General features: G+C 40.3%; 1 protein-coding gene across 3 annotated transcripts in view; it reads left to right on the forward strand.

Annotated features, from left to right (window-relative positions):
- MICU2 (mitochondrial calcium uptake 2) overlaps window positions 1-18,714 on the forward strand; it is a 134,366-nt gene that overhangs the window by 47,822 nt on the left and 67,830 nt on the right. Inside the window, exon 1 of one of the 3 annotated variants that reach the window (XM_042839256.1) lies at window positions 12,109-12,150. The exons of 1 other annotated variant lie outside the window; for it this stretch is intronic. In XM_042839256.1, coding sequence (XP_042695190.1) covers window positions 12,124-12,150 — 27 coding nt within the window. In that variant the 5' untranslated portion in view covers window positions 12,109-12,123. Of the gene's footprint in view, window positions 1-12,108; window positions 12,151-17,541; window positions 17,605-18,714 lie in introns of those variants that run through there. One more of the 3 variants, XM_042839255.1, reaches the window with a different exon arrangement.

The raw sequence follows: 18,714 nt of genomic DNA on the forward strand, positions 1-18,714 counted from the left end.
GAGAAATCCAGAGGTAATCAGAACTTCTATTACAATGAGTTTTGTTATATGTATTAGAGAAAAGGAGTAAGAGCCCTTAAAAGCTCTTTGAAGTTTTGCTTGCACGCAGCATAGCACCATAATAGCCATCAGGTGTAATCTGGACGAAAGGGACTTTGATCTTCTTGTCTTGCTGGAGCGGGCCACATTTTGAGGCAAGATTCCAGCAAACAGATGCACAGATTGGGGATTAGCTTCAGATTTACCTTCAGTTCGTGCTTTCTTACTTCATTTTGTGCCTTGTAATCGTGTTGCTAGTTTTGTTACTGAAGATTTAACTCTTTGCTAAAATAACATTCATGCTTTTCTGCCTTTTTTGCACAGCAATTTAGTAACAAAATTGTTCTTAGAGGAGCATAATGCATCAGTGGTGATGTATCAGAGTCTCTTCAGAGTAGAAATGTTGCTGTAGCTGCCTGACCCACTGTTTATCTGCTAAGTGCTGTATTCAGAACTCAGGAAACTGATATTCACATTCTCAGTAATCATGCTTGTGATTGAATCTGTCACAAACTGACTGTTGTTATTCTTCTGCGGAGTGAATTTTCCTTTTCCAGTGTGTGAGAAACATTTGCTTTCCTTTTTTTCTGCCTTAAAATATTTGAGTAATGAGCTGCCAGCTGTCGTACGTTATGTACTCTCCTACATCAAGAGTTCCCGGAATTCGTACCAAGAGAAATTCAGATGCTGGTGGCCTCAGGAGGAGCTTCTGGTTTTGTCCTGCCTTTCAAACTCAAGTGCTGTGCTTACCTGGATCAGCTGATGACTGGTAGCTGCTCACTTGCACAAAGCTCAATCTGTGCACTTCACATTGTCCCGCAGCAGCTTGTGCTGCTCAGGTTGGGCCCTTCAGTGCCTTCGGATAAAGTTATTTGAAATAAAATATGAAAGCTGTATTATTGTGGCTTGTTTAATGTGTTAAAATAGTTGAGCATTGGCTACATTTTAAATAGCAAAAGATGGGATACGGCACCATTGCTGTATGTTCTACTCAGGAGTAAAAGCACCTATTTATCATGCAGAAACACTGACACATTCATGTCTATCTCCTATGACCATGAAGAAAGTCTCTAAATATAAGCATAAGCACCTTATCTTTCATTTTCTAGATTTTCTGAAACCATAAATCCGCAGGAATGGTTGCTCTCTTTTAGCCATTTAAATGAAGTGCTGGATGCTGAAAACATGAGTGTGGGTGATAACTATGTGGCTGCTGATCAAAGCAGCTACAAAGGGGGCGAGCCATCTAATGACCCAGGTGATTTTTATTAAAGAGTCCCCAGGAGCCCTAGGCTTAATCATGCAAGATAATTGTACTTTGAACACATGTAAACTCACCCCGTGTTGTCCATTCTGACAACACAACAGATGTGCCCAGTGGCTTGTGAAAGAGGTGAGCAAAGGACCCGACTTGATGATCCAGGAGGTCCTTTCCAGTCCTACTTTTTTTGTGTTTCTATCTCGTGTTAAATTTTTCTCGTTTCTCTCCATTTGGTAGAAGTGCCCCAAAGGTAAGACTTTTTTTTCCTCTAACCATGTTCCTTTGGTTCCTTGTGAGTTTTTGTTTTTTTAAGGCAGAGGTGTACTTGCTACTCATTATGTAAAGGAGATTCTCTCCATTGTAACATTTTAGTGGTCTGTGGAAAAGAAGTTAAATATATCAAACGTGTCAACCTGAGTTCTCTCCCTTTGGAGAAAGGCATAAACTTCTGCATTATGTACATTTCGTCAGGTTTTAAAATCTGAAAACGCTTCGTCATTATCCAAGATGAGCTGAAAAGGAAATAGGCTGTTTTTTGGTAACCATTGTGGTCCATTGTAGTGCATGTTTGGCAATGAAAACACACTTCTGTACCTTGATGAAATTGTGTAGGAGGGTTGGTAGAGAACAGTGTCTCTACCATGAGACATTTCAAAGCCAGCACTTCTGCTTTCAACACCATCCTATCTGAAGCAGCTTATTCCTTACCAAATAAGCTGGAATTACATCTGTTCTGGTGGTAGGATAGATGTAACAGCAGAATGTTGTCGCTGCTTTCACAGATAGCATAGGAGCACTCTCACTAACTAGACCAGAAGCATCCCTGAGCTCAACCATACGTGAAGCTCAGAATCCATACAGCTCATCCATACTTCAGAAACAACAGTGTGGGGCAGCTCGTGTCCCCCCAGCTCCCGTGGCTTCTGCCAGTGCTGAGACAAGGCTCTGTCCAGCTGAATGTCCAATAGCTGTCTGTCTGTCTATCCGTAGTCCTAATTCCATCCATTGCCCAGGTTCCTGGGCTGGTAATACTACCATGTGCAGTGGTTCTGTGTGCAGGGCCGGCTGCAGTCGTGTCAGACTGCTGATGCCGTCAAGCTGGTAGGCAGTCGTCTTTATATTCTATGGGAGAGCATTTTTACAAAGCTACAGTGGCTCACATTAACTCTTCCAGTTACAAAGTCAGAAATGAAATGCGTTCACCCGGCACACTGCTTGGAGCTACAGCTGATGGCAGTGGTAGAGCTTTATTTCCTCTGTGCTCCAGGAAAATAGGGTAAAATAATGAAAATTCAGACCATTTTTTAGCCTGCCCCAGTATTTCTATCAACTCCTTTTTTGAATTTCTTGCACATAAGTCATTTTAGAAGTGACACTAATGTAACACTTCAGTGCCCCAATAAGGGAAACATCTTTGCGGTCTTTTAGCCGAGTGAATGAAAAAGAGACGTTGGCCAGGAGATGTTAGAGAAGGTGGCTGGATTCTTTATTTGAGTATAACATATGCTAAATGGTTTGTAATAAAACGCTGAGCTGTTGATTCATGTTTTACTTCATTAAATAAAATAAAATACCTTGAAATTAAAAAAAAAAAAAAAAAAAAAGTAGGAGAAAACTGCTTCATCAAATACTAAATTGGCAAGAATTGTGGTTGGGTGACTCAGAGTCTGTAGCCTTAATGAATTTCTGGCAGAAGCTGTAAGGATAATTAAAGAAAAGCATCCTAAAAACATTTTTGTCAAGATGTATCAGCACAGATTGCTATTTCAAATTTCTAGAAACAAAATGCAGAGTTTGTTTAATTTGAGATTAGTATTCCAGACTGATAGCTGAAGAGTGACTGATGCTTCAGCTTTGAAGAAAAGGGACATTATAAAGCAACACTGGAGGTTTTAAGCTACTCATTGGCAGACGTGCCTGATGAGTCAGAAGGTGACAGAGCTTTGTTTAACTGAGTGTTTTAGCTCCATGCACTTTGAAATGGAAGTGCTGATACTGCTTTGTTCTAATGCAGAGCAGAGTCCTGCATTAAGCTTCCAGAGTTTAGAAAAGGATGAGAAAGGCAGTTCAGGGCTTTCCTTTAGGAAGGAGCACATGCACTGACAGACCAGGCTGTATGGACACTGGTAACTTATCTGTCCCTGTATGCAGGCACTGAGGTAGCCAGCATTTGTTGCTGGGGTGCGATGAGCAGACTTACAACATTACATCAATAGTGTAACTAGGAAGGAAAACTGAAATCGTATAAATGTTATTAAAAATTGTTTTACACAACACAATGTTGCTATTTAAAATTGATACATTAGTAGTTTTCTAGCAATTAAGATTTAGAAGCAAATGTTTTGTGTATGTTAAATAGGTAGAGTTTGTGGATGTTTGATGAAACTGGTTCACAACTCATCCTTAAGGGTTCACGAAAAGAAAGGCATGAATATGTCACAGATCCCAGACAGAGCAGTGCTGACTGAGGCTGGATATTAAGCACCAGGTAAGTGTGATTTGAAGTGGCAGGATTACTTTGGGGAAAATGAGCAGGGTTTTGTGGCGGGTTTTCTCACGGCAGCTGTATGAAGCTGCTCAGAAGTGTGGAGTGCTAGAACTAGTCCCAGCAGAGATGGATTATTGGAAAAATGCGAGTGAGGTGGGCAAAGCTGCCTGATAGATTGCAAAACCATATGATAAATTATACTGATCACATGCATATGGCTCCCATATAAGTAATATATATGTATATTTGTGCACAGAGCTTTATTCCTCTCCCCAGCCCCCATACTTTTTTTTTTTTTTTTTTTTTTTTTTTTGGTAGTAAAATTTAGAGTAGTGAATTAGGAACGATACAATCAGATATAAAAGGATTTAGAGCTGTTTAGGTGACTTGGCCAACAGCTGGCAAATGTGGTTCACTGTGGAAAAATGTGAAATAATTAGTCTGGGAGCAAGAAACCAAGGAAACACAGTGTGTGCAGAAATGGAACAATCATTCAGCACACTGACTAGGAGAAGGATTTGAAGGTTATTGTGGAAAAATCATTGAAACCATGAGGCTTGTGCACAGCTGCAAGAAGTGAGTTACTAGGTTGTATCAGAGGGATAAAACACAAAATAGGAGGCTATACAGTTACAGGAGCGTTAGGCTCCATCTGGCACAGTGTGCGTAGTGTTGGTCACCATGCTGTACAAGGCAGATTGTCTGGGAAAGGGGGCAAAACTTGGAACAAAGATAAATATTTTGCATGTTAAGGTTATGGAAGGTGATATAGGGAAGGTGATATTGTCCTTTCTCTGTATGAGATCAAAAATGGGAATAATCTTAAAAGCGGAGCAACAGAGTAGAAATGAACAGCTTAGAACTTCACAGAGTGAAGCATCTGGAGCACATTATTTCAGGAAGACTGTTGGTATACAGAATATACATATGTTCTGTGGGCTTGGTAAAGAGAATTAAAAAGAGTGGCAGTGATAATAAGACTGCGGTTGAGACAGGCATATCTTTCCGTCCTCTCTTACAATGACTTCGGATGACCAGGGTATTCAGAGTGATTGTAGCTTTTAAAGGGGATACAGAGATGTGAGACTACTGTTTCTATCTATGAATTATGCTTCTACATCTACCAGAACTGTATTTAAATACATTGGGGAGCACCTGAATTCTTTGTGCTGTGTATTAGGAATAATGTGCTCATTCTGCCCAAGTGTTTTTATATTTCAAAGCCCTGCAACCAGAAGCTAAGGCTGACTGCTTAGTGCCTCTGTGATGCAGCATCAGGATAGTGATGCACAGTGAGCCAAAGGTCTGGAGATATGTTCCAGACTCTAGAATCCAGCGCATCTGCTGCTTTGTCAAGTTGTGTTCTTCCATTAAAAAATCCAGGAGCAAAAAACCCATGGATATAAAGAATATGGCATACAGAGTATAAGTAAGTGGTAAAATCCTAGCCAAGATGAGAAAATATTCTAAAGCAATTGAACTATTTCATGTAAGATAACTGTTTTAAAGATTCAGCACTTGGTTCAGTGAAGACTTAGCTCTCTCTTGATGCTTACATGCAGCAGTAAAGCAGCATGTGAATAATTCAAGGGATAACTCCATACACTTTAGTTCTGTAGAAGAAATTCTGAGTTTAACTTAGCTGTCTGTATCACTGGGTCTACAACAAACCCAGAGGGTGACTGGGTTGTCGTTGGAGAAAGAAGCTTGTCCAACATGGTGTAAATCATTAGCTCTCCTGGGAACCTAGCCCATTTTGATACCCAGCTTTATGAATTTTGGAGCTATTGCCCTGTTTTCACCTGTCTGTAGTGGCAAGGAACATTCTCCCACAATCTCTATGTTCCATATGCTGGGTTATTTCTCTTGGAAAACTTTTGTGGAGGTACACAACAGAACTCCACACTGAATGTTTAATGTTGCAGTTCTTCTCTTCAGGCGGTTAGTCTGGAAGCCAAGATATAGAGCCTCCAGTGCTAATGTCAGAATTTCATATACATTATATATAGATTATCAAGGGAGTGGAAGAGCTTAGAAGGGGAGTTACTGAACCCAGGAGCTCTGTAGACAGCAAAATGAAGCCAGTGTGCATGGCTTCATGCAGTGTGCTTCCTCTTTTAAGGGGTGAAGCACTGGCACAGGTTGCTCAGAGAGGTTGTGGATGCCCCCTGCCTGGAAGCATTCAAGGCCAGGCTGGATGGGACTTCGAGCAACCTGATCTAAATTGAAGGGTCCTTGCTTAAAGCAGGGGCTTGGAAATAGATGATCTTAAAGGTCCCTTCCAGTACAAACCGTTCTGTGGTTCTGTGATTAACTCCTGCATGATAATACAGTGCAAGTGTCAGCTGGCATTCAGCCAGCCGCGTGCATGCCTTCAAGGAGATTTCACGGGCCAGGAGCTGCTTCATCTCTGCGTAGAGCCGTGCTGCGCTGTGCCACTCACACAGGCATTGCAAGGTGGCTCATTGTTTTCTTCAGGAATATCAAAGATATTGCTTTTCTGCACTTAATGCTGAGAAAGATTTCATATGTATCATGAAAAAAAGTTCTTTGTGCGGCTGTATCATAAGGTGTTGATCTTGCAGGAAAAACCTCAATTTGACTCTTAGGTAGAGTGTTTTGTTTTCCAGTGCTCATCCTCTGTACTGTCAAAAATCTACTTCTAGTCATCTGCCCAGATGGATTTGTCTGTAGGGAAAACTTTGTGCTCCATATTAAGACAGTGGTGGCAACCAGATCGTGTTTACAGGAGCTTCGTTCTGGAACTTAGGATAAGGTCAATAAAAACCAAATTCCAATTTTGTTGTTTCCACTCATCCTTTAAACTATCAGCTTTTTGTAAAGGATCTCTTAATGCAGGTGTAATCCTTTTAAAGCAGGTCTTTATAGATTCTGTGACTTGCCAGAAGCCGTGTAAAAGCAGTGCTACCTTTTCTTAATCATTCAGTGTCAGCAGCAGTGTGTGTGATGGGAGGCACACGGAGCATGGGCAGGGAGTGAACCATCTACAAGTGCTTCTGCAGGAAGCTCCACAAAGAGCAAACTGACTTAATGGAGCTAAAAGCTGGAAACTTAAACAGTAAATTCAAGTAATACAGGAGATGGAGCAATGAGACCGATGCACAGATCTCCTCTGCCTCCCTTGTCCTCCTAAATGAGCCCTTGTTTTCAGCCAGATGTTTTTCAGGGCCTTGCAATACATTAGTGCAATGGTAGAGATACACAGTGCTCTATTCATCTGTATTTAATGCCCTTAGATACCTTACTGAGCAACCTGGTCCTTACATCACCTTGGAGTCTGTGAAAAGAAGTGATCTGCTGTGGATCTCTACCATTTGGATACCAAAATGGATTCTGTTATTACTGTGATTGTAGAACCACCAACCCCCAATTACTGTATCACTTCATGAATGACTCTAAACCAAAGATGCCTTTTACCATGTTAATCTTTAATATTTAAATACAAGAAAACCTGCTTTTCAAGTGCATTGCTTTTGACCCACTTCTGAAAACAAGGTCACTTCACATTGTTTCCAAGAGCTCAAGAAGAGTAGCACATTAGATACAGATTTGAAAAGCTTCAGATGCTACATTAAGAACAGTTCTGCAATCATTAAAATGCTCCAATTGGATCTGTGAGATCAACGAAGTGTGAGAAAGTAGATCAGTTTTGAGTACAACCACGTATCATTTAGTTGGAAATGTACAGCTGCAGTTTTGAAGAAAACAAAATATATAGCAAGCACAATGCTTTTATTCAGCTCAAAGTTAAAGCATTTTTTTCCAGCTATCAATTTACAGCTTAAGATAATGGATTTTGGCAGTGTGCAGAGCTGTTAAGTAATGTTTGTTAAAATGGATAAGAGAGGACTTAAGAGGTGGTCTGTAAAAGGGAATTTTTAAAGGACTGGTTAGTGGGATAAAGAAATGGCATTTTCTCCTAGAATTGAAGTTTTATATCCCTGGACAGATCATTAATGAAAAAGATTGTGGTGATATCATCTTATTATTTAATAGTTTGTGAAATGATATGGAAACTGTACCTACAGAGGCTTTTTTTTTTTTTTTACCTCTACTATGAGGCTAAAAAACTTGTGTGTGTTAAATGTCTGTCCTGGAGAGAGAAATAATCAGCTGCATTTAAGTTTCCCTTAGTCACAGTGCTAGCTTATAATTTGAATTAAAGTGAACATTCCCAGGGTCTATTATTCATTGTGCAGCTCTACACAATAGGCAATAGTTGTGTGAAACTCTGTGCCAAAAGTCATTAAAGTCGCTAGAAGTTTGCATGGACTCAAGGAGATGTTGGGTAAGTGCCAGAAGGTGATATAACTGAGGGCTGTGAAATGAAAAGAAACTACATCCAGCTCAGGATGTCCCAGAGCTCAAAATAGATTTAATACTGAAGGAATATTTTTATTCCTTTCTAAGTATTTGCTTATGGCCAGTGCAAATGTGCTGTTGGGGCTGAAGCACAGCATCGTGCTCATTCAGATGCTCTGACCCTGTAGCCCCAACCCATGGAGATGAAATGGACCTCAGCTCTGAGCTCGTGCTGTCAGTCCTCCATCCTTCTGGTATCATCTCTGCCCATGTTCAGGCATATATCTAAATGTTTTCAAAATACTTTTGAGACAGAGTTAGAGGTATGAGCTAAGTCTTACTGCGTAGATGTGCATTTATTTGCTTTTTTTCATAGAAGTGCTTTTCAAACCCGTGCATCTGCTGGCAGGTCACAAAGCTGAAATATCCGAGCTGGCAAGGGCTGGGACAAAGTGTGCCATGGCACTTCTCCTGCAGTGAGAAGGACACCAGTATAACTACTTCAGATGAGTATTTTTTAATAAGCTTTAATGTCATATGTATGCTCCAAACATTTCCCCATTAAGTAAAAATGAAATATTACTGAGTTTACAAACCGACTTTTATTTGGGCTGGCTGTTTTCACTGTTTTTCATGACCAATAAAAATACTAACGCGTAATGACAGTGTTGTGTTGATGTGGCACTGTGCCTGTTTGCACTAAGGAGCACCCTGAGGCCCTCTTCTCCCCTGCAGATGTTCCCTGAAGGTCCCCAGCCCAAAAGCAAATGGTAGCAAGGAGAGCTGGAGCTTGGCTGAGCACATGCACGATACAATGGAGACCTCAGCAATCTGCATTTCTCTTTCACTGCCATTCAAATTGAATAGAGCTTTTTGCTAAGCTCATTAATACCAACCTTGTAATTGGTTTCTCCTCATTTCACTACCGACTTCAGAGCTCTTTATTAATTTTTTGTTCCCCAAACCATTTTCAAGTTTGGCAGTTGCAGAGGAAATAGCATCTCTATTCATGGCAAAAATGAGCTCTTCCACAGGTAATAAGCAGGAGTCAGGTGGGAGTGGGGTGGGCAGGACACAACTGAATACATTTGTCTCTTTTTCCTTGTGTTGCAAGTTACATACTGATTGCATTGTTGCATTTTAGTGTTTTATGAAAGGAGTGGTTTTAATACTTCAGATGCTATAGATAAATAGATAATATCCCTATTTTTTAAATCAAGCAAATTATACGTTTTTATGATTATGTTCTTTATGGTGGTCCAACCAGCCCATTCATTGCTCTTAACCTGTTCTCGGCCCTTTCTCTGAGCGTCATCCTGAAATTAAATGGCAAATAGTGAATTAGCACATGAACTTTCCCACAGGGGTGGTGAATGTCCCATCGCTGGAGACACTCAAGGTCAGTCTGGATGGGGCTCTGAGCACTTGATGGAGCTGGAGATGTCCCTGTTCATTGCAGGGGATTTGGACCAGATGGCCTTTAATGCTCCCTTCCAGCTCAGATGATTCTAAGATAATTCTGTGATGATGGAATGGATTCTGGAGATATTCTGGAGATATTCAAGACTTGCCTGGACACCTACTTGTGTAGGGAACCTGCTTTGGCAGGGGGGTTGGTCTCGGTGATCTCTAGAGGTCCCTTCCAACCCCTACAATTCTGTGATTCTGTGATTCTCACAGAAAAATTATTCTGGAGAATTTCAGCAGTGCCTTAAATTAGAAAATGTGGTTAGCGTGGTGAAGTCTTCATTGTTTGTGTGAGTTATTTCTAAAGCCACTTTTATAAAGCTTGAACAAATCAGTGAAAGATGAAATCTGTTCTCTTGATGTATGTTGAAATAAGCATCAGTACAGCTCCAGGATGAGTCTATTTTCCACGGCTGATCATCGGCTAGAAATCCAGTCTTCAATTTGTGCTTGAAAACTGTAATGCTGGATGGTGAATATTCTCAAGCGGAGGAGGGAAAGACTAACTTGCATTATTTTTAGTCAGCACTGTAAACATTTACAAACAGGCCGCCTGTCATCAAAAAATGTGGGCATGCTGGAGGTCTCCGAATTTCTGAGAGGTTGTTTGAAAAAAGGTTGGACAAATACAGCATTAATTTGACTTAATCTCTGCAATCTGGTTTTTATGCAGTTTTTCCTTCTTGAATTAAATGATGTGTTCAAACTATTTCACAAACGAAGCCTGAGATAGCGATAACCTTAACAATTCTGAAGAGGAGGAGAAGGCAGAATTGCATCAGATTGGGTTCTGGACCTCCCAAAGACAAGAAGTGTTTGTAAAAACAGCCCAGGTTGCTTCCAAGAAGGTGACAGCTGTGATAAATGAACCAAAGAGGTCTTGAAGAAGAAAACCAGCAGATGCTGGTTGACCTGCTGCAGTGCACTACTACTGCAGAAAGCACTTCAAGGTGCAGCCAGGATGGCTGAAAACAACTTTACCTCTGCTACAGGGAATGTCACACAGAAGCAGATGACTCAGTGGCTACAGAGCTCGGGTTTTTTTGTGTGTTTTTTGATGTTTAAGGGTTTCTTTGTTTTTTTTGGTAGATTGGGGTGCTGCAGAGGAGAAAGTAACACTTTGCTGTGACCTCGCTGATGCGCTAATGGTGCAGCAGTGATGGGCTTTGAAGGGAGGATTAAGTAATGCACACCCGAGCTTTCATCATGGAAGGGAAGTTCAAATCGAAGGTTGGAATTTATAAACAGTAGTAAAAAATGATGGGTTCACAGCTCTGTGGTAATCAGGAATGCAGCAGGTTTGCACTGCGTTATGGCGCCGGTAGAAATAGGAATTTGTTACGTTATAGTATTCCATCCTGAATTTATTTCAACTTTCAGGATAACCGTGATTGAAACTACTCAGTGGAAGATGGATCTCACATTTCTCTAATGTAAATCTAATATCGTGAGCAGCCATGTCCTTGATGGCCAGTTCTGAGACAGTGAGACATCCTGTCTTTGCAAATGAAATGTATCTATAAATGTAAAGAATTCAGTGAATGCAGGATTTTGTTACCTCCTTTCGGTGCCCTTAACGTTGTCACCTGTTCTGGTTTTTTATGCAGGATTTTTTTCTCTAGAAGCTGCCAGAATCTGACTGTAAAAGTTCTGGCCTAACAGCAATCTGCTGAGTTCCTTCTTATCAGCTTGGAGTATGGTGCATTCTGTATTCTTCTCAGGACTTGAAATACTGCACAAATTTTTGGAAATCCTTTGAGGCAGTAATGCTTGCTTAATTGATAATAAATATGTCAACTTGAATGAACAGAATTAGAGATTTCTGAGTAACATCACTACATCACTGTTTTGAGTCTTTTTACTTAGAACACTGAGAAAATAGAAGATAGTGTTGATGAAAATTGTTAATTAAAGAGAGGCGGTGGCGGAACTGTGGGTTTCTCCAGTGCCTCTCTGTAGCCATGCTTTCTGTGTGCTGTGTCAGATAAAATGTTTTAGAAGAAAAATTCTGCATAGGTAGAAAGTTTAAAAAAATAAGCGAGACTAGAAAAAATAAGTGCAGTCCTTGCAAAATACAGTGTGTTTTGAGCCATGCGGGTTTTACACATGGCATTGTCACGAGTTCATTCACTCCTCCAGAAAACAAATGATTTGTTTAGAAGTGAAGTCAGCAGCTTTATGGAGAAATAAATATAACTTTACAACTTAATTACAGTATAAACATTTCTTGTGGCCAAAGTGCCTTTGTTGTTATGGCTGTATTAATCTTGGAGGACACGCGGATGTTGGTTTTGGGTCCCTCCTGGGACCTGCTGGGTCCCCCAAGCACAAGGCTGACCCATGTGGCGTGGTGATGGCCATTCGTCATGGATGTGGACAAACCTCTACTGAAAAGTGGAAAGAAAGGGAGAAAGAAAAGAAAGCACTGAAGGAATTCTCTTTTTCTCTGCACATTGTTATTCTCTAATTAATTTACCACAATGGAAGTTTTATCTAATAGTGTTAGTTTGCTGTACGCAAAAGAAAAGAGTTTCACACTTCACAGATGCTGTTTAATGCTTCAAGAGGTTTGGTAAGTCTTTTCTATGGCAACCTAGTGTGTTAGCTCCCCAGCAGTAATATGCCACCTTTTTAGGTACCGGACTCTCTGAGAACTGAGGAATCATCGTCATACAGCATAGGTAAAAAAGGGGGTTAAAAAATGCAAGACTTCTTTTTATAGAGTGCATAGTGACAGATTCAGTTAAGTATTTATTCAGTTTTCATTTTGATTGCTTATGCAGAAGAACCCAGAGCATACCTTGCTTTGTGTGTTTTCTTAATTCACATACTTCTTTTTTGCCATTTGCACGTCTGTCTTGGAAAATGTCATTATAAAATGGCTGGAGAAAAGCCTGGATTCCCCCTTCCCCCAAGGAAATTTTCAAGCTTTTGAGGGAGCATTAATGTGATCAGCATTGTAATGGTCACATTATCACAGAAGGAAATTCTGACTCGTTCCCAGCACTGTATTCCTGTATTTCCTATATGTAGGATTCCCAAATATGCGTTCTTAGGGGAATCATGTTTTTGGAATATTGGCAATTAGTTGGGCTTTTCTTTATTTTAGACAGTGCTTTATGCATTTTTTTTTATCTCACAGTATGTATAGTAACAGTTCCTGCAAGTTGCATGCCCTTCCCTATTTTGGTTTTCATTTAAAAAGAAAACCTACTTCAAAATTTTAATTCCTTCACTGCTGGATGTTTTTTAAGCTTCTTTACTGTGCCCAGACATCATAGCAATGCACGAGTGGTATCTATGTTGGCATGATGTGCAGGAACTTGTGGTACTGTTAGTGCATATGTGGAAGAACAGGAGCCTCCAAGCTCCAACCTGCAAATCCTGTGGCTGAGGAGCTCTGTCTCTCTGTGAGGAACAAACCTATTGCTTTTGTCTCAGAGTTGAGCACCAGCTCACAGAGCTTTCTTACAGGATACACTGTGTTTTTGAACTGAATTTTCTTTAGATTTAAACCATCAAAAAGGGATACCCTGAAATTTGATTAGATTCATAAAGAACAAGAAGTCCTTTAAAAATATTTGCAGGTTTACTAAATAGAAATGCTCATTTACAGAGATTAAAAAATTTCTAGCTTAAATGATGCTTGCTTAACATTGTCATCTTTTTGTTGTTGTTGTTGTTTATTATTATTATTATTGAGAGCATGATCTGAGCTTTTTTTAAGCCTTATGTAAGCATCCTGGTTCGAGATGCATTTAATCTTCTATGTGGAAACCTGTCTCTTAGTCCAGGAAGGTAAAATCACAGGATATTTCTGCTTTGTTGGGATGGACATCCCCTGGCAGAGTGAATCCAGAGCACTCAGGTTAAGAATTGGCTGGTTCCAGTCTCTGTCTTTCAGTGAGTAACGACATCTGGCAGGCAGCATGCTGTGGTGAGACTGTTCTCCATGTGGTTTTCTGGAAGGCACTGCTTTCTCAGCCACTGTTTAAAACATTTGTGAGGTGCAAACATGTGAACAATAGTGCTTACAAAAAGATTATTATTCTGGAAAGTGTTTTGGAAATACGCAAACTGCAGTCGTTTCTGATGACAGGGAGGCAGTCCATGCCCAGTGCTTCTCCAGGAGTGCACACACTGGCCTCGACACACCATGGCAGCGTGCTGCCTTTATGCATACATAGATGTGTGCATATTTAATTATGAACGTATTTAACATATATATTTAACAGCCATTAAATGGTAACACAATACATTCATTTAGTTACAATACTATCTTATTATTATTCATATAGTTACCATATTATAAGATATACTATCTTATTAATTTAACCTTTTTTTTTTTAACTGAAATACTGGACTATTCTGCTTGCATACTGCTGTGTCAGATCTAATTCCCTTATCCTCAGCTTTTCATCCCTTTAGTTGTCTTTTGAACCTGTACTGCTTATTTCTCCTATTGGAAAGTCTCCTCTTTTTCTCATCTTCTCCCAGTCTTGCTTTTGGGGATGCTCTCTCTTCCATCACTCCACCATTCATTCCATAAGCAGTTTGTTTTCTCTTGTAAGCTCCTACTTATTTGCAGTGTTTCCAGGATTCATAAGTTTCCCAGTTCAGAACAAAAAATTTTGTCTATCAACGATCTACTCTTAAAGTCATTAACCATTTTTTCCTGTATGTGCAGTTGTTACAGAATCAAGCACTATGACAGCAAAAAGCTCTGAAAGTTATAAAGTATTATGTAAAAGTATATCACCTTGCAGTTGTCATGAATTGGACCACAACTGTACCCACAATTTGGGAATAGTAATTCAGATCAGAGTTACATAGTCCCGAAGTGAAGGGCATGCAGTTAAGCTGATGTTAAACTGTGATGTAATAAATGGATTCTCTCTTAACACAGTTCAGAACAGATCAGATAGAGCTACTTTCTTCCTTTCCAAAGACAGGGAAAAGCAATCCGAAAGGGGCATGCGTTTTTTTCTACAGTGCAAACACACATATAAGGCAAACTTGTATCGACTTGAGAAACCTTAAAAATCTGTATGCCCAGCATAAGCAGACAGTTCTGCATGTCCCCTGGTGCTCTGTGCAAACAGGCTGCTCAGGGAGGTGGTGCAGTCACCGTCCCTCGAGGTGTTCAGGAAATGTGGAGACGTGGCACTGAGGGCTGTGGTTAGTGGGCATGGTGGGGATGGGTTGATGGTTGCATTAAATGATCTTAGTGGTCTTTTCCAACCTTTCTGATTCTGTGATTCTACAATTCTGTGATTAAGTCCTTGTAGACTGGCATGCTCAGCAGCATCCCAGCCACAGAGGTAGAATTGGTAAGTAGCACAGTGCGACAACTTGCAAGTTGAGGTGTAAATATATGATTTGTTAAATGTGTTGGTTCTCTGTGTTTTTAAAGCTTGTGGACCTTATCTGCCTTTGTTATGTTTTGATGGTGGAAATGTGTTAGTTTCTGAGTTTCTGACTTCTTTTGAAGTTTGCTTTAAAAATGAGCTCTGCCAGAATTGAGAGTTCTAGAAATGAATTGTGAAATGTAAAAATCTTTCAAACTGAGGCTGTTTTCTGTATTATCCTTATATCCAGTTTTATTCTGCATTTGGAACAGTTCTAGTAACAGAAGAATACCTGCTGTGTGTACTCCAGCTTGGTCTAAACGTAAAGAGTGGGAGAGAAATATTCAAGCAAAAATGTCAAGGTTTTGGGTGCAAACAAACTGTTCACTTGCTCCTTCAAACTTAGCTGCCCCTATCCAGCATGGCACAGAAGAATTGTCATGGCACAGAAGAATTGAAAGAAAGAAGGAGAATGGTACCTGTTATTGCCAAGAAAGAGATGCAGCTACTTTTAGAATATTTTTATTGAGCAGTGCTGCTCCATCCTCATGTACGAGTTGCACTAGCCAGTTCTTTTAGCCTGTCTCTGTCTCATGAGTGATTCCTGAGAATTCAGAGGTCTCAGTATTATTAGAGTTTCACTTTGCTAAATAGTCATACTTAGAGATTTTTTCAAACACCTATCATAGACTCATAGAATATCCCAAGTTGGAAAGGACCCATAAGGATCACTGAGTCCAAGCTCCACAAGGGACCACCCAAAAATTAGACCTTATGTCTGAGAGAGTTGTCCAGACACTTCTAGAATGCTGGCAGCCTGGGGCTGTAATCACTGCTGTGGGCAGCCTGTTCTGGTACACAACCATGGCTCAATGAAGAATTTGCATAAGCTAAAGCATATCAGTGATACTGACAGTGGGGTTGAGTTCACCCTCAGCAAGTTTGCTGATGACACCAATCTGTGGGGTGCAGTTGACACACCAGAGGAACAGGATGCTATCCCAGGGGACCTAGACAGGCTTGAGCATTTGGCCCAGGTGAACCTCATGAGGTTCAACAAATCCAAATCCTCACTACCAATACAAGCTGGGGGATTAGAGAGTTGAGTGCAGACCTGGTGGTATTGGTGGATGGGAAGCTGGACATGAGTAGCAATGTGCCCTCACAGCCAACTGTAGAAAGCCAACTGTATCCTGGGCTGCATCCAAAGCAGTGTGGCCAGTAGGGCAAGGGAGTGATCCTGCCCCTCTGCTCTGCACTGGTGCTCTGCCCTGGTGCATCCAGATGTGGAGTCCTCAGTACAGGAGACACATGGAGCTGTTGGAGCACACCCAGAGGAAGGCCACAAAAATGATCCATGGAATGGAACATCTCTCCTAAAAGGGCAGGCTGGGAGAGCTGGGGCTGTTCTGCCTGGAGAAGAGAAAGCTGCGAGGTAACCTGACAGAGGCCTTTCAGTATCAAAAGGGGAGCTGCAGGAAAGAAGGGGACAGACTTCAGCAGGGTTTGTGGTGAAAGAACTAGGAGAAATGGTTTTAAGCTACTCTTCAAGAGAGTGTATTTCATTTGGATATAAGGAAAAAGTCTTTTACAGTGAGGGTGATGAGGCATTAGAACAAGTTGCCCTTGTGGTTGAAGCCCTGTCAGTGAAGACTTTTAAGGTGAAGCTGGATCACGCCCTGAGCAACCTGATTGAGCTGTGGATGTCCCTGTTGATTGCAGGGGAGATGGGCTAGATGACCTTTAAAGTTCCCTTCCAACTCAGGATTCAAGGTTTCTATGAACTTGGATGTCACTGTGATCGTTGTTCTGGGCTATGATCAGACCATCCTTCTCCAAAGCATAGATTCTGTATGCTCCAAATAAGTGCTTGTTTTCTTTTCTTCCCTGGTTTATTTTACGTCCAGATTTCTTCTAGCAGGTAAAAAAAATGGAATGTTGAAAAAACTGATATAGATTAAATCATTTCATAAGACCATTTTGCTTTTCTTTCATCTTTGCCTCAATGTTGTTTTGGTAACTAGTGCATTTGGTTGAGATTCTGCATAGTAAGTGGCTCATGCTGTATTGTGAAAGCACAGGGTTGTGTTTTTTTTTAATATATACATACAAGCTTTCTCAATATTGAAGTCCTGAGCTTTCTGTAAGTCACGTATTTGCATCAAATGGATGTCTTGTCAAGACACTTTTTTTTTCTAAATCATTGCGTCATATGAAACTTTTAAACTTTGAGCTCCAGGCTTTATCCTCTGCATTCATCATGCATGCTAGGTATGCTAACACGTGCTGCAGGGTCTGAGGTTAAGTTACATTTTCTGTTATTTTGATCATTTCAAATTGGATTGAGTTGAAATCGATATACAGTAATGACTCAAGTTAACTGCAAAGTTACAGAAATTTGATATTGAGTTGCTAAATCCATTTGTAGATCTATTATGAATTAATGGAAACAAACCTAATGCTGCCAGAGAGCCTGCTGGCACCAAATGGATTTTAATTACATCCTACATGCTGGTTTGGTTATCCCTACAGCAGACAAAATGAGTGATGAGTGGCACAAATTATCTCTTCCAGGTTGATCCTCTTTTCAGATGAGAAGAAAAAATGTTTTGTAACTTCTGCTTCCCTCTATGGAAAGGAAATGTGGAAGAGGTTGTGCAGGTGGCAGAGGAGAGAAGGTAAAAGGATACAGTGGCAAAATAAAAAAGTTATGTGGAAGGGAGTATGGAAAGGAGTTCAGAAAGGAAAGGAACTGGATAACGTAGTGTATTACATATACAGAAAAAAAATTAGAATGAGAAAAAATATATTTGCAAATTGTTTTAAATTTTAAGAAGGGATATGTATATAAGCTTATTTTAAGTCATCTGTAGTCATACTCAGCTGCAAATATTTGAGGTGATACACCTTTTGGATGGATGCCGAATTTGCTTAGCAGCATTACCAAAATCACATTGGTAAGAGTAATCAAGGTTTTATTCATGTAATCCTTAATGTTTATTAAATGTATTATTGAGAAAGAAAAAAAAATGAACAATGATTTAACTTTAAATAAGGTTTTCACTCACCTGAAGCATGTTATGTGTCATACCAAGAAAGATCAAAGCCAAAAACTGAACACCACGCATTCTTTAATAGCCTGCTAATTTAAGAGACTGATGCACAAATTCATTACACAAATTTGGAAATTAATGTTAAGAAATAACGGTACTGCTCTTAGGCATTACTCAGCACAGGAAGCCAAGGAGGCCACGGTGTTCAATAATGCCCACAGACGCCAGCAGCTGACCACCATCCCTGCTGCAGAGGAAAACGCTTGCATTCTTGTAGAGTCCTTTTCAGGTCATTCAATTCTAGTTTAGCATCCGCTATCCTAGCTTTGCCATTTACATTCTCAAATTAACGCTGGGGGTTTGACATAAAACCACAAAGGGGACTGAATTCCAAGTTAAAGCTGAAACTTCGATCCTAATGCTTTTGGCTGTGCTTCAGTGCTGCAGAGCATGTGGTGCATGGGAACACCCACGGCTGGGTGCCCTTGCTGTATCTGCACACAATAGGCCAAGTTAAGGATGGAATTTCAGCCTGAGCCTTAACATTAATGCAGCATAGTTTTTCTGTTGGTTAATTTCTTCTTACACAGCACTGTTAAAGACAAAAATAAGCCTAAGTCAATCACAAAGTCATTTTCAATTATGCTTACAAGAGTCTTTTGCAAATAATGACAACAGATTATTCTCACCCATTGCATCGGAGAAAATGTGCATTTTGGTATCCTCACTGCCTTG

Source organism: Centrocercus urophasianus, unplaced genomic scaffold (assembly GCF_019232065.1).
Source record: "Centrocercus urophasianus isolate 14NV4802_14NV808 unplaced genomic scaffold, USGS_Curo_1.0 seq_9, whole genome shotgun sequence".
Taxonomy (NCBI): domain Eukaryota; kingdom Metazoa; phylum Chordata; class Aves; order Galliformes; family Phasianidae; genus Centrocercus; species Centrocercus urophasianus.